Source organism: Talpa europaea (assembly GCF_964194135.1).
Source record: "Talpa europaea genome assembly, chromosome: 6".
NCBI lineage: Eukaryota > Metazoa > Chordata > Mammalia > Eulipotyphla > Talpidae > Talpa > Talpa europaea.
The window spans coordinates 17894446-17909485 of record NC_140072.1 but is presented as its reverse complement, the minus strand read 5'-3'; the positions used below and the strand labels follow the sequence as shown (position 1 = coordinate 17909485).

The 15040-nt window shown below is 36.6% G+C and overlaps 1 protein-coding gene across 4 annotated transcripts in view; it reads left to right on the top strand.

The window, feature by feature from the left end:
• MEMO1 (mediator of cell motility 1) overlaps nucleotides 1-15040 on the top strand; it is a gene marked incomplete at its 5' end in the record, with an annotated part of 81295 nt that overhangs the window by 33844 nt on the left and 32411 nt on the right. The window contains 3 exons of one of the 4 annotated variants that reach the window (XM_084235259.1): nucleotides 4437-4505; nucleotides 11636-11748; nucleotides 14444-14555. The exons of 1 other annotated variant lie outside the window; for it this stretch is intronic. In XM_084235259.1, coding sequence (XP_084091385.1) covers nucleotides 4437-4505; nucleotides 11636-11748; nucleotides 14444-14555 — 294 coding nt within the window. Of the gene's footprint in view, nucleotides 1-4436; nucleotides 4506-11635; nucleotides 11749-14443; nucleotides 14556-15040 lie in introns of those variants that run through there. 2 more of the 4 variants (XM_084235261.1, XM_084235260.1) reach the window with 2 other exon arrangements.

Below are 15040 nucleotides of genomic sequence, written 5' to 3'. Positions count from 1 at the left end.
ACATTATTGCGTGGGCTTCTAATTTATAAATTAGAAGTTACACAATCCCTCCTCAGGTTTGAATAATATGCTATCATAGCACACAGATTTTAGGAAACCCATTTACTCACCAGATCATTGATTTATAACAAAGGATACTAAATGATACCAATGAGTAGACACATGGAAGAGATGCATAGGACAAGGCATAAGAAAAAGGCATGGAAGGTCCATGCCCTATGAACACATGCCACTCTTCCCATTTTTCCATGGCCATTGTAAGTTTAACTCAACTTTCAGCCCCTATCTCTTCTCTGTAGAGATCAAGGGGGTAGACAGGCTGAAAGTTGAGTTCCAACCCACTCATCATTTGGTTGGTTCTCCTGGCAAAAACCCCATCCTCAGGTGTTTCCTAAAAGCTGCGTTCAAGAACATAGCAGGAGATACTTTTATCTTTCATAACCCTTAGGGAATTTCAAGGGGAGATATGTGCAGAGAACTGTGGATGATGGCCCTATATGTATGAGAGTTACATTTTAGCCAACTTGATGACCAAATAGATATATATTTCCTGTAAATCATAGTATTAGAGATCAGAATATGGACTGGGAGTCAGGGCCTTTAAATTCAAGAATAGCAAATAGGAACTAAAGTCTGAAGAGCAAATATAAGATTAAGGGAACTATTTAAGGTATAAGGCTTGAAAGTGGAAACATGGGATATCATTGACAACTGAAAGAAGAGCAGTGTCAAAATCTGAGATACCACTGAAGCTGGAGCTGACCAGGACAGATCCAGACGGATCAGGTATTTAGGATCCATATGGCCAGGCAAGATAGCATATAGCATATATCTGAATTGACATGGGAGGCAGGAATGCTAAGGAACAGGTATTTTAGGAATCTGAAATAGTCAATATTGGGCTATCAGGTAGTGGAAATTGGGGACATTAGTAGAAAAAAATAGAGGCCCTTGTTAGGCAAGAGTATCAAAGTCTGATGACAGCAAAACTGAATATGCCGAACCATAGAACAAATTATATTTATTTATTTTATTTCATTGTATTTTTAAAAAAAGATTTATTTATTTATATAAGCACTGGGTACAGTCAGAAGCGCGGGAGGGTGAGAAAATTCACCAGAGCCAGATCGGGGAGCAGAGCAGGCAGAAGGACCGAAGTACACTGCTGAGGGGAGCAGCGGGCGGCAGGAGAGGTCTACGCGCCATGCGGGACCCTCCAGTGGCTGGGAAGCAGCCTTGGATTGAACCGGTGCCGCAGAGGCTGCAGGCAGCTTCACAACCCAGCGCTCAACCGCTGTGCCCCTATATTTATTTATTGCTGGCTATGATTAGAACTGGATTGTGAGAGTTTATCTGAAATGAGGCAATTTGATAGACTTCCTGGCCGTAAGTGTAAAGATAGAGTGCCTACAAATAATCCCACCAAGCCATTATATGTCCTAGATCACTTAGCTCCTGATTAAGCATACTACTGTTTTATATTGCTGTGATTGACTTACATGAATCTCTTTTTTCTCAATTCATATCTTAAGATAGTTCAGAACCATTTTTTAAATGAGCTTTATTGTATTAACATACAACTACACATACTTAAAGTATACAACTTGATGTTTGAAATATGTGTACACTTGTGAAACCATCACCAAAGTTAAAATAATGAGTGTCTTTATGCTCAAAAGTTTCCTTGTGCCCTTTTATACTTCTTACGTTCTGTATTTCTCTTCCCTGTTTCTCCTCCCATGTCCATTGATTGACTTTCTGTCACTGTAGATTAGCTTTATTTTCTAGAGTTTTTAAATGGAATCATACAATAGAAATTTTTTTACCTACTTTTCTCAGTATATTTATTTTTATCTTTATTACTTTGAGTGTGTTACTAGTCCATTCCTTTCTGTTGTTGAAGAGTACTCCATTGCCCATTGCATGGATATATCCCTCACTTTTGTTTATCCATTTACCTTTGAAGGAACATTTGGTTGTTTACAGTTTGTGGCTACTGCAGATAAAGCTGGAATTTTTTGTGTGGACATTTTTCTTAGGAGTGGAATAGTTAGGTGATGTGGTAGTAGTATGTTTACTTACCTTAAGAAATTGCCAAACTGTTTTCCAAAGTAGATGTACCCTTTTATATTTTCACAAGCACAACTTGAGTTTCAGTTCTACAACCTTGCTATGGTTCCTCATTAATTTTAGCTATCTTAGAGGGTGCTTAGTGGTAGCTCATTATAGTTTCAGTTTGCTTTTCCTTAATGACTAAATGATGTTGAGCATTCTTTTTTCTGTTTTTAAAGATTTATTTATTTATGCATACAAGAGCTGGGGTAGGGGCCAGAGGTGCGGGTGGGGGTGGGCAAGGCGGGCATGAGAGGATTCACCAGAGACAGAGTAGGGAACAGAACAGGCAGATTGACTGAAATACACTGCTGAGGGAAGCAGCGGGCGAGACAGGAGAGGTCTGCTGTGCCATGTGGGTCAGCTCCCTGGCTACGCAGGGATTGAACTTGCGCTGCAGAGGCTGCAGATTGCTTCATAGTGCTGTGCTCAACCCTTTGCGCCACCAGCCCCCCCCCCCGCATTCTTTTTTTTTTTTTAACGGTTTTTAAACTTTATTTTCCAAAAATAATAAGTACAAATGAATACTGGGAGGGATAAGAGAATAAAAATAAGAGTAAAATCTTATAATAAATGCCAATTTTTTTTTTTTTGGTTAATGTCATCCTTAATACAAATATTGAGATTTTTTTTCACTTAAATAAAATGTATTTAAATAATTCCTGAATAAAAAAAATCCAGAATGATAACTGCTGTCAAGAGCCATACCTATAACATACCTATTCTAAAAAATTAAGTATAGCTCTTTGCTTTACTCAATGAAAATGGGCAAATCTTATTTTGTGGGAAAGAAATTATTGACAAAAATAACATTGTGAATGGTTTATGGCAGAGGATTATGGTTTTGTGGGCTTATTTGTCATTCCATTGTAATCTTTGATGAAGTATCTGTTCACATCTTTTCCTATTCCTATTAAAAAAATTGTGATAAAATAGACATAACAAAATTTACCATCTTACCTATTTTAACCATGTGTACAGTTTAGTAAATACTAAGTACATTGACATTGTTATGCAATCAAATTTAACAGTTCTTTTTACTTGTAATTTTGTTTTGCAAAATGATTACTTTTTTTTACATTCTGGGTTTGTCTTGAAAAATTTAAATATCTTCAGATATAAATTTTTTTAAAGATTTATTTATGCATACAAGAACTGATTGATTTTAAGTCCACATTAATCGGTGAACTGCTACAAATCAGGGCTTTATTTACTGTTTATTGATTATCTATACTTAAGTAATGAGGAAAAGGTTAATAATGGAGATTATGATGCATCCATAGCTTTTATGTTGTGAATAGCAGAAAAAGTGAAGACGAGAATATTCTTTTTAGTATTTGAAAGCTGTTATCTAATCAGCAAAGAAGTCATTCAAGTCATTTTTCAGTGAGTCAGTTGAGGCATAGGTCTGCAGTCTGCACTGTTTCACGCTTTTCCGTTGCAGACCTCAATTGCCTATAGGTAATATGAGTTCAGTGAAACTCAATAAAAGCATTTATGAGAGGTCAGCTGGCTATGTGGAATTTGTAAAGAGTTTTAATTTTTCACTATTTGTAGATTGTATGATACATATTTTTTTAATCTCAGTAAAATTTTTGTTAAGTTTATTATGTCTGTATATGTATACTTTTTTTTCCCCCTTTGCAGAGCCAGTTGCTAAATACTTGTAATGGTATACATACCACTGGCCACACCCTAAGAAGTAAGCACTAAGGGAAATTTTTCTGGACTTACTTAACTTTGAGTAACGAAAGTAAAAGGATGTCAGGAAACATGGTTATTCTGTAGGTGTTAAGGGAACAAATCTAATGCTGAGACCAGAGGATGAAAGGGGAGAGGAGTAGGGAGAAAAAATAAAAGACGTAATACCCAGCAGACCCAAATTCTTTTACCACTAAAGACACAGAGAAAAGTGAATAGTTAGTTGTGGGGTATTTGTTTTGGTCTGATTGGCTTCCTTTGGTTATTATCATTGTTATGCAATAGTCTGTTAATACTGTTGAAGAGGAATGTTAACAACTCATGTATTATTAGTGCTACTACATTAGCAACTTCAAATAAACCCTGAATATTTCCAAATCTCACTGTTCTTAAGACCAAAAAAAAAAAAATCCAAAATAGTTACTAAATTTTGAAATTAGAGCACAAAACAATTGTGTGTAACCTATTATTTTCTAGAGAGTACATCATTAGTTGCATTGCTTTTTAATTTATGTACTCAATTTTGGCCTGTTTACCATAGCTATGTTTCTTTCAGAAATTTTTTCAGAATATCATGACTTTAAATCTGATGATTAAGTTTAAAAAAATATTTTGTTTTGTAGCCATGCAGGATATACGTACTGTGGTTCTTGTGCTGCTCATGCTTACAAACAAGTGGATCCGTCTATTACGTAAGTAGTGTAGATTCTGTTTTTTGGGAGAAGATTGGGAATTACATCATAATTGCCTGTCACAGCAGTAATTTGTTTTGCCTATACATTGTTACTATATACTTGAGTTCTTTAGGAATTTGACTTTTTGTATATTTGATTATACCTGACTAGGTTTTGAAAGCTTTAATACTACTTTTTATTGTCTGAACATTTAGTTTTTAATCTACTGTTGGTTTTTAAAGTGTTTAGTTTTGGCAATGTTAGAAAGTTAAATATTTGACTTAAATTTTTCTTTAAAAATCTGGAGATGAGCATTTCTAAGAAAAATGTAGAATCTTTTGTTCTGTTTTAATCACTGTAATTTGAAATTCTTTATTGTACTTGTTCAACTGTGGTTAATGGGAAGAATAATAATTTCTCACTGACACAATAAGGTATCTAATTATTTTAGAATCTCAAAGTAAATTCAGTGATGGTGTTGGAGGTATATTAACTCATAGTAATTTAGTAACTAATCTGAAAGTAACTTTCATATTCCACATGTAAATACTACCATCTGATATTTATCTTTCTTCTCATGACTGACTTTGCCTAGCATAATCCTCTCCAGTTTCATCTGTGTTGTCGCAAATATTGTGTTTTTTTCCCCCAAGACTTATTTTTATTTTATTTTATTTTTAAAGATTTATTTATGCATACAAGAGCTGGGGTACAGGTCAGAGGTTTGGGGAGTGAGAGGATTCACCAGAGACAGAGTGGGGAACAGAACAGGAGGACTGATCAGAAAATACACTGCTGAGTGAAGCAGCAGGCAAGTCAGTCGAGGTCTGCTGTGCCATGTGGGTTAGCTCCTTGGTTGGGAATCGAGCTTATGCTACATGGCTGGTGATAGTTTGATAGTGCTGAGACTTTAACCTCTGAGCTACCAGGGAGACCCTCAAAATGCTGTCTTTTAAAATAGCTATCTACAGGGGCATCCCCGGTGGCGCAGCGGTTGAGCGCTGGGTTGTGAAGCTGCCCGTAGCCTCTGCAGCACTGCTTTGATCCCTGGCTGCTCCCCGGCCACCGGAGGAGGGTCCCACATGGTGCACAGACCTCTCCTGCCGTCCGCTGCTCCCCTCAGCAGTGTACTTCAGTCCTTCTGCCTGCTCTGCTCCCGGCTCTGGCTCTGGTGAATTCTTTCACCTTCCCATGCTTCTGACTATATCCAATGCTTGTATAAATAAATAAATAAATTAAAAAAAAAAAAAGCTATCTACAGTCATTTTTTTTTTTAAAGTAAAACTTGTATTTCTTGAAAAAATTGTTTAGTTTACAACTCACAATCACGTGCTTTTCACGAGATATACTTGAAGTGCTTTATGCATTTATCACTACAAATTGAATGCTTTTTATTATACTGAATATTGAATTTTTTTTATAAAACTATACTCACAGTTCAAAATTTAAAGAAATTAAGTGAAACTGGCCTTAAAAAACCTTGATGTCACCTGTACCCCTATGTTTATTGCAGCACTGTTTACACTAGGTAAGCTATGGAAACAATCCAAATGCCCAAAAATAGATGACTGGATCAAGAAGATGTGATATATATACACAATGGAATATTACTCAGCAATCAAAAAAGATAAACTCATGCCTTTCGCAGCAACGGGATGGAGCTAGAAGGAATTATGCTCAGTGAAATAAGTCAGAAGGAAAAGGAAAATTATCAGATGGTTTCACTTATAGCAGGAATATAGGGGAACCAAATAAAGATATCAGCGTAAAAAAGTAATAACAATACAAAACACAACAAAGCAAAACCAGACAATTATAAATAAGGACATACTGCAGGGGAGGAGGAGGGAGGAACACAGGGAACTGTGGTGATGGTGCACGGGTGCATTGGTTAAGGAAATTCTATGGAGACTACACCTGAGGGGGTCAAGGGAAGCAAATAAATTGTTTAAAAATGAACAATGATGTAAAAAATAATTTATAAAAAATAACCACATTTAAAAAATAAATCTCGGTGTCGATGTCAATGAAGGTGAAGAATGTATGACTACAAGTACATTTTAATTGCATTATCTTGATTATGGTTCTAAAGTGCCAACAGTGTCTCAGGCTCAGTTTTGTCCCATAAATGCAAATGTCAGCACAGTGAACAAGGCAAATTCTGTGTACTTTATGAATGCAGTTTTCATTTTGTGGACTTCTTGAAAGGTTTTGGGGAATTCTGGTAATCCATAGTTCACGCTTGGAGAACTGTTGTGATATACCGTGATGCCATTTAGATTGTGGGTATGGTTTTGGGTAATACATCTTTGAGAAAATGATTTTTAAGCAAAGCAAAAGGAATGATAATATGTGAAAGCTTTGAAGGGAACAGTTCATTTGAGAGTTTGAATTTTGTATTTTATTCTCTGACCATGAAGCACCTTTGAAAGATTTTTAGCTGGGGAATGATGCAATCTGATTTTTATTTTTGTGTTTTTTAAAAAGATTTATTTATTATTTATGCGTATAAGAACTGGGGTATAGGCCAGAGGTGCAGAGAGGTGAGAGGATTCATCAGAGATACAGAGGATTCATCAGAGATAGGTAGCAGAACAGGCAGAACTACTGAAATACACTGCTAGGGGAGCAGTGGGTAAGATCGAGAAGTCTGCTGCACCTTGTGGGTTAGCTCCCTGGCAGGAATTGAACTTTTGCTGCAGTGTCTGCCGATAGCTTTATAGTGCTGAGCCTTAACCCTTGGTGCCACCAGGGTGGCCCCTGATGTTTCTTTTACTGAGGGCACTCTGTTAAAGGAATTTAAAAAACTGGCACATTTAATTAAGTTCTTTTCCATATTTATAGTTGCAGAGTCCTTTGTTATTGATAAATCTTTAATGAAAACCTAGAGTTCAAGTTGTACTTAGGTAGTAACTTGATTTTGATTCATACCTTTCAGAAAGACATACAGGGCAGGAAGAAAGAGCAACAAGGAATCTTTATGGCTGTATGACATTTTATTCTTCAGTTGAAATATCTTCACTTGCCTTTAAGTGAAATGAAACACCTTTAGAAAATTATTTGTGTTTCATTATTTAGAATAAGTAGTTGAATATTTATGAAGGCAGATACTCAAGTAATTAACTTATTGCACGTGCACTCATATAGTTAAGGTAAATCCACAAATGTGCATTCTTTGGAAAATTCACATTTCTGAGCTACATTTATATGTTAGAAAGTGCCTTTTTAAAAAAAAAGATTTAGGGCCTCCCCGGTGGAGCAGTGGTTGAGCGCTGGGTTGCGAAGCTGCCCGCAGCCTCTGCAGCGCCGGTTCGATCCTGGGCTGCTCCCCGGCCACCAGAGGAGGGTCCCACATGGCGCCCAGACCTCTCCTGCCGCCCGCTGCTCCCCTCAGCAGTGTACTTCGGTCCTTCTGCCTGCTCTGTTCCCCGCTCTGTCTCTGGTGAATTCTCTCACCCTCCCGCGCTTCTGACTGTACCCAGTGCTTGCATGCATGCATGCATGCATGCATAAATAAATAAATATTAAAAAAAATAAATTAAAAAAAAGATTTATACAAGAACCGGGGTACAGGCCAGATGTGTGGGAGGTTGAGGGGATTCACCAGAGACAGAGCGGGGAACAAAACAGGCTGACTGACTGAAACACATTGCGAAGGGGAGCAGTGGGTTAGACAGGAGAGGTCTGCTGCACCATGTGGGTTGCTCTGTGGCCGGTGGGGATCGGACCAGCACTGCAGAGACTGGGGACAGCTTCACAGTGCTGTGGTCAACTGTCTGCCCCATCAGGGAGGCCCAGTGCCTTTTTTTTTTTTTTTTTTTTAAGTTTCAAAATTTCTTTTAGATATATGGCAATTGTGACTATATGCTAATATTTGGGGATTCTTTAAGTATTGCACACCTTTTTGGCCACTGTTACAACTTTGTTACACCTTACCTGTGAATTGTATCTATGCTTTGATTTTAGATTGTTATTTTAAAAGTCATTTCAAGTTTTAATTACATATCCTGGATTTCCTGTGGGTGTTCTGATGATAAATATCTGCCCCCTCCCAATAGAAATGGATTCTTTAATCATAAAAAGGTGTTTTTTCCATATTTGATTCTTGGTTTATATAATTCCTGTCCTTAGGCAACTTACCTACATTATTTTTGTCCTGTATTAGACCTTAATTTAAAAAATTGTGTATTTTATATACTGTTAGGAGAACATAGTGGTATCTCTCTTGTTCATTTATGATTTTTATATATTTGAAATTTTTTCATAAATGACAATTGAGTTGATCTTGGATATGATGACAAGAAATGAATATAGCACTAGAGGGAAGTGATAGGTGTAAAGATAGTATGTTTCTGACTAGAAGTGGGTCTGTGGATGAAGTCTTACATGTTTGTTATGTGTGGGTTTGTTTTTTTTTTTTTTTAATAGAGGCATGTTTTATTTATTTATTTGTTTGTTTGGTTGGTTGGTTTATACATGCACTGGGTACAGTCAGAAGCATGGGAGGGTGAGAGAATTCACCAGAGCCAGAGCGGGAGCAGAGCAGGCAGAAGGACCGAAGTACACTGCTGAGGGGAGCAGCGGGCGGCAGGAGAGATCTGCGCGCCATGTGGGACCCTCCTCCGGTGGCCGGGGAGCAGCTGGGGATCGAACCGGCGCTGGAGAGGCTGCGGGCAGCTTCGCAACCCAGCGCTCAACCGCTGCGCCACCGGGGAGGCCCTGTTATGTGTGGGTTTTTGAGTGGCTTGGGTACACTAAACTGAGAATCCTTTTATCTTTATCTACATCTTTCTTATTTCCCCTACTGTACCTCCTCAATAAACAAAGTAACATGTAACAGGCAATAATTTTATCTTCAGTGGAATTTTATTAAAATGAATATATTGCTAAAACACATGTCCTGGACTTACAAATTTTTGCTGAGAAATAACTAGTTTCCATGTTGTCCTTTTCTTTCTTTTTTTTTTTAAAGATTTTTTTATTTATGCATATAAGAACTGGGGTATAGGCCAGAGGTGTGGGGGGTGAGAGGATTCACCAGAGACAGAGTGGGGAGCAGAACAGGCAGCCTGACTGAAATACACTGCTGAGGGGAGCATGGGCAAGTCAGGAGAGGTCTGCTGAGCCATGTGGGCAGCTCCCTGGCTGGGGATCAAATTTGTGATGCAGTGGCCTTGGATAGCCTCATAGGTTGTGTCTTAATCCCTCGTGCCACTGGGGAGGCCCCCATGTTTTCCTTTTTGTCCATTAATTGAACAGTGAGTAGTATTTAATTTTCTGGTTACATAGTCTATCATATTCCCTTCTTTCCCATAGTTTTTCTTTTTGGGGGTTTATAAGTTTTTTTTTAAAGATTTATTTTATTTATTTACACAACTGGGGTACAGGCCAGATGTGTGGCAGGGTGAGAGGATTCACCAGAGACAGAACGGGGATCAGAACAGGCAGAATGACCGAAATACACTGCTGAGGGGAGCAGCGGGCAACACGGAAAGGTCTGCCCTGTCATGTGGGTTGCTCTGCAGCTGGCGGGGAGTGAACCACCACTGCAGAGGCTGCGGAAAGCTTCACAGCGCTGTGCTCAACTGCCTGGGCCACCAGGGAGGCCCAGTCTATAAGTTTTTGTGTGTGCATGTGGGGCAGAGGAGATTTCATTAAAATGAATCTGAAAGAACAGAGAAAATGGATAGTTTAAATTTCAGATTGTAAGAATGTTTGAGATAAATGAGGAATTTTACACTTGATAGCAAGATAAAGGGATTGTAAAGATTTTTTAAAAAGATTTATTTTTTATTTATTTATGCATGCAAGAAATGGGGTGTTGGCCAGTTGTGTGGGGTAGAGGTGATGCTGAGAGAATTCACCAGAGATAGAGTGGCAAGCAGAACAGGAAGATCTACTGAAATAACACTGCTGAGGGGAGCAGCGGACTAGTCAGGAGAGGTCTGCTGTGCCATGTGGGTCAGCTCCTTGGCTGGGGATGGAACTCATGTTGTAGTGTCTGGTGATAGTTTGATAGCACTGAGACTTTTAACCCTGCACCACCAGGGACACCCTAGATTCTAAAGACTTAAAACTACAGTTTAGTTCTTTTCACCAGTCTGTATTGCAAATTACACATAATCAATTTTATTTTGTTTTTGAGAGTAACTTTTACTTGAATTTGAACAGAGAAAGCTTATTACACAGAATCGTTCACCCCCAAAATGTCCTTTTTCTCTTCCATGGAAGAAATACAAAAATAATTTTTATCATGATGCTTCTTTGTAATAATTTATGTGAATATTGAAAACTTTTACCATTATGTATTTTTATTAGAATTGTGGTAGACCTGAGAAGGCAAATTTAGAAAATGTTGAAAATTTGAGATTTTAATTCAACAGCTGAAATGTTTAAAATTCAATTAATATTGTAATTAAAAACCTCCAGTGTCCTAGTCATTATGAAAACAGATGAGTTTAACCATAGCAAATTGGTTCTTTTTAGATGGTAACTAGTTTTTCCAGGTGTTGAACATGGTTCTTTTAAAGATCTTCATGTGATGGAGATATGGTAGAGTGATAGAGATATGAATATTGTATTTAATGATACTGAACTATAAACTTAAAAAATTGAAATGGTTAAAAAAGAGATAAAGATAAGTAATTTAATTAACTGAGAAGCAAATCATTAGTGGGTATATTAGTTTGCTGTTAGTTTGCTAGTGCTGCTGTAACAAAATACCACGAAGTAGGTTGTAGCACAGTTGTTGCTGGCAGACTTGGTTATTTCCTGGGTGCCTCCCCTTGGCTTAGACAACTGATTTTCCCCTTGAGCTTCTTTACATGGTCACTACTATGTGTACTTCTATAGTATCTCTTCCTTTTCTTATAAAGACACCAGTCTTTTTATACTTAGGCTTCATCCTAATTGCCTCATTTTAACTTAATCACATCTTTAAAGATCTCATCTCCAAATACAGTTACATTCTCAGGTGCTGGGGGTTGGACTTTCATATGAACAAAATGAAGGCCTTGAAAGTAGGTAATGAAATTAATCAAAAATAAAAGGCATCACATGTAATTTAATTTTTTTCTTATTTTTTCTCCTTTTATTTAAAAAGGTTTATAGAAGTACAATTGTTCTGTTTTTTGTTGTATATCTCCTAGCCGGAGAATTTTCATCCTTGGGCCTTCTCATCACGTGCCCCTTTCTCGATGTGCACTTTCCAGTGTGGATATATATAGAACACCTTTGTATGACCTTCGTATTGACCAAAAGAGTAAGTATATAGAAATCTTACACCTTTCAAACAGCAAAATATTTTTTAAAATAGGAATTATAAGGTAATTAAAAAATTAAAAATACGAATAGCACAAATAATATTTCAATTAAAAAATATAATTTATTGTAATCAGCCTGCAAAAAAATAAAAAGGAAGAAAGCCTAAAAGACAAAATTGGACTTTTCTGTCAGATCTACTAGTCTTCACCCTGAAGTGGTTGTGTTTATTTCAGGGAAATACCTTGTACTCATTGTATCATGAGACAAAAAATTAGTTCCCTCAACAGATTGATGAAAGTAGTTAGCCTCTGTGTTATTTACTTCCTTTATTTCCTTCAGCTATTTGGTGAGGAAAAATGAGACAGATTCTGAAAGAAAGGTGCTACATAAATCATAAGTGTTTTAAAACATGACTATTTTGATTTATTTTCCTATAGGATTCCACAAATCATTTAGTTTTGTTCATTTTATACATTGGATATGGATGTATTAAAGTAAAACCTTTCTACTTTTCATAGTAGTTTTGGGGAATGGGAGAGCATAATTTTTTTTTTTAAAGATTTATTTATTTATACAAGAACTGGGGTATAGGCCAAAGGTGTAGAAGGGTGAGAGAATTAATCAGAGACAGAGTGGGGAGCACAACAGGCAGACTGAGGAAAACACTGCTGAGGGGAGCAGTGGGGGAAACAGGAGAGGTCTGCCCCACCACGTGGGTATCTCCCTGGCTGGCAGGGAATCAAACCCACGCTGCAGAGGCTGTGGACAGCTTCACAGCACTGGACTCAACCTGCTGTGCCACCGGGGAGGCCTGGGAGAGCATAATTTTTAAACATACAGGGCAATCTAGAGAATAGTGTCACAAATGCTTATGTACACGTTATCTGTAGTTGACTTGAATTTTCTTATTTGACTTCAGTTTATATTCCCAAAAGTAATCACTTTTATGAACTTCTTTTCTTCCAGTTTATCTAATTATATTTTAAGTATGTTAGGTGCTTATTGTTCCAAGAAATTTTGCAATATATCTTAATGTAGAATGAAAGAAGTCATTTGCAAAGGAAATGATAACCTATTTTTCATTTATTTTTAGGTCTAATTTTTCATAATTTGAGGTTCTAAGTATAAAGTATCAGCAGTCTGTTAAAATGTATATTATTAATGAAATTCAGAGTGTTATTAACCTTATTTCCTGGGTTGGCTGTACGGGATGTTTTTATCTTGTAATTTTAAATAAAATATTTATTTTTAAAATCTTGTTGGGAAATTCAGAAAACTTTGGTTTTGAATATCCTTTCATTAAGAAGGGAGAATTTTTAATCAGACATAATTTTGAAGATAGTCATATACCATGTTTCTACTTCTAAGGATGTAGTTATAAAATCATTGATTCTATGATAAATAATCCTATGTCATTTTTTTACTTTTAAAAATACTCCTATATCATTTAAAAATTTAATATTTTCTTGCTATACATTATCTATTTTTAATTTTTTTTTTTTTTTGGAGATTTATTTATTTATGTATACAAGAGCTGGGGTATAGGCCAGACGTATGAGAGGGTGAGAGGATTTACCAGAGACAGTGTTGGGAACAGAACAGGCAGATCCACTGAAATACACTGCTGAGGGGAGCAGCGGGTGAGACAGGAGAGGGCTGCTGTTCCATGTGGGTCAGCTCCCTGGCCAGGGATGGAACTCGTGTTATACTGACTGCGGATTCTTCATAGTGCTGAGATTCAACCCCTTGTGTCACCAGGGAGGCCCTATCCATTTTTTAAAGTATAATTCACCAGAAACTTCTGAATTAATACTATTTCAACTTAAGATCAGTTATATTAAATTACTGTGGTAAATTTATATTCTGTTCTGTCCCACAACTTAACTTTTAACTTTGAGGGAAAATGATATTTACTTGAAATTTTCTATTCTTAGTTTGGCGGGACTCTGAGATATGAAATAAGAATTTCATGTATTTTATTAAACAAGAAAACTCATAAACTGTATAATTAATCACGAGTTAAGTAGACCAGTGGGTTTTCCATATACTTGTAGCTCTAATCTACAATGTTCTTGTAGTATATACTAATTAAAGTTAAAGAAAAGGACCTCCCTGGTGGCACAGGCAGTTGAGTGCCACACTGTAAAGCTCTGCAGCGTGGGTTTGATCCCGGCTGGCTGGCAAGAATCCCACATGGCGCGGCAGACCTCTCCTGTCTCGCCCCCTGCTCTCCTCAGCAGTGTATTTCAGTCATTCTGCCTGTTCTGCTCCCCACTCTGTCTCTGGTGAATCCTCTCACTCTCCCACGCATCTGGCCTGTACTCCAGCACTCATATAAATAAATAAATCTTTTAAAAAAAGGTGAAAAATGCACAAATAAAAAAAAAAACAAAAAAAGTCAAAGAAAGGCCTACCCAGAGGTGATTTTAGATATAATAAAAGAAATGGATGAAAAATTTAGTTAGTTTTTATGTGATGGTGTAACATTGAAAATGCTGAGTAAGTCATTACATGTATTATTGTTTGCTATGTGAAAAACTAGTTGTTTTCTTCTTTAAAAATTAAACTGAACTGAAGTAGAATATTATGTGGTGCTTCTGTCTCTCTTACTAAAACATAATTTTGTATTAATGAACAGAATATCAGAGGATAAGGATATACATTAATTTGTTTGTTTTTTGAAATCTTTTTAGTTTATGGAGAACTATGGAAAACAGGAATGTTTGAACGCATGTCTCTGCAGACAGATGAAGATGAACACAGTATTGAAATGCATTTGCCTTATACAGCTAAAGCCATGGAAAGGTATATTGATTAATATAAGAAATCCCAGCGAAATCATAGCTATTAGTTTCTTTGGAATTAATTTAACTAGGGTGAGATAATCTTAGGATAAGGAGATTTATAATTTTACTACTTGAAATGAAATTAAAATATGAGGTTGTATTTTCTTAATGTAGATTGAAGTTGGTTTTGAATAGTCTACCTATGAAGGCTGAACATACGAGCTGACATCGTTATTTTTATTAAGCAGAAATATTTAAAATCTTGTGTATATCGGCTTGCATATTGTTTTATTCTTTAGACATTTATCTCAGAGTAGCAGTTACTATTGTATTGTGGTACAGAGCTATAAGTAATAATAAAATCTTAGATATGAATTAACATTGGAGGTCATTTATTTCAGCCTTTTGCAAAGGCAAAGTATATTTATCTCTTTTTATAATATGCTTGACAGATTATTATTTTGTACCTGTTAAAGTTCTTCCATGATAGGGTGTTCACTAGAC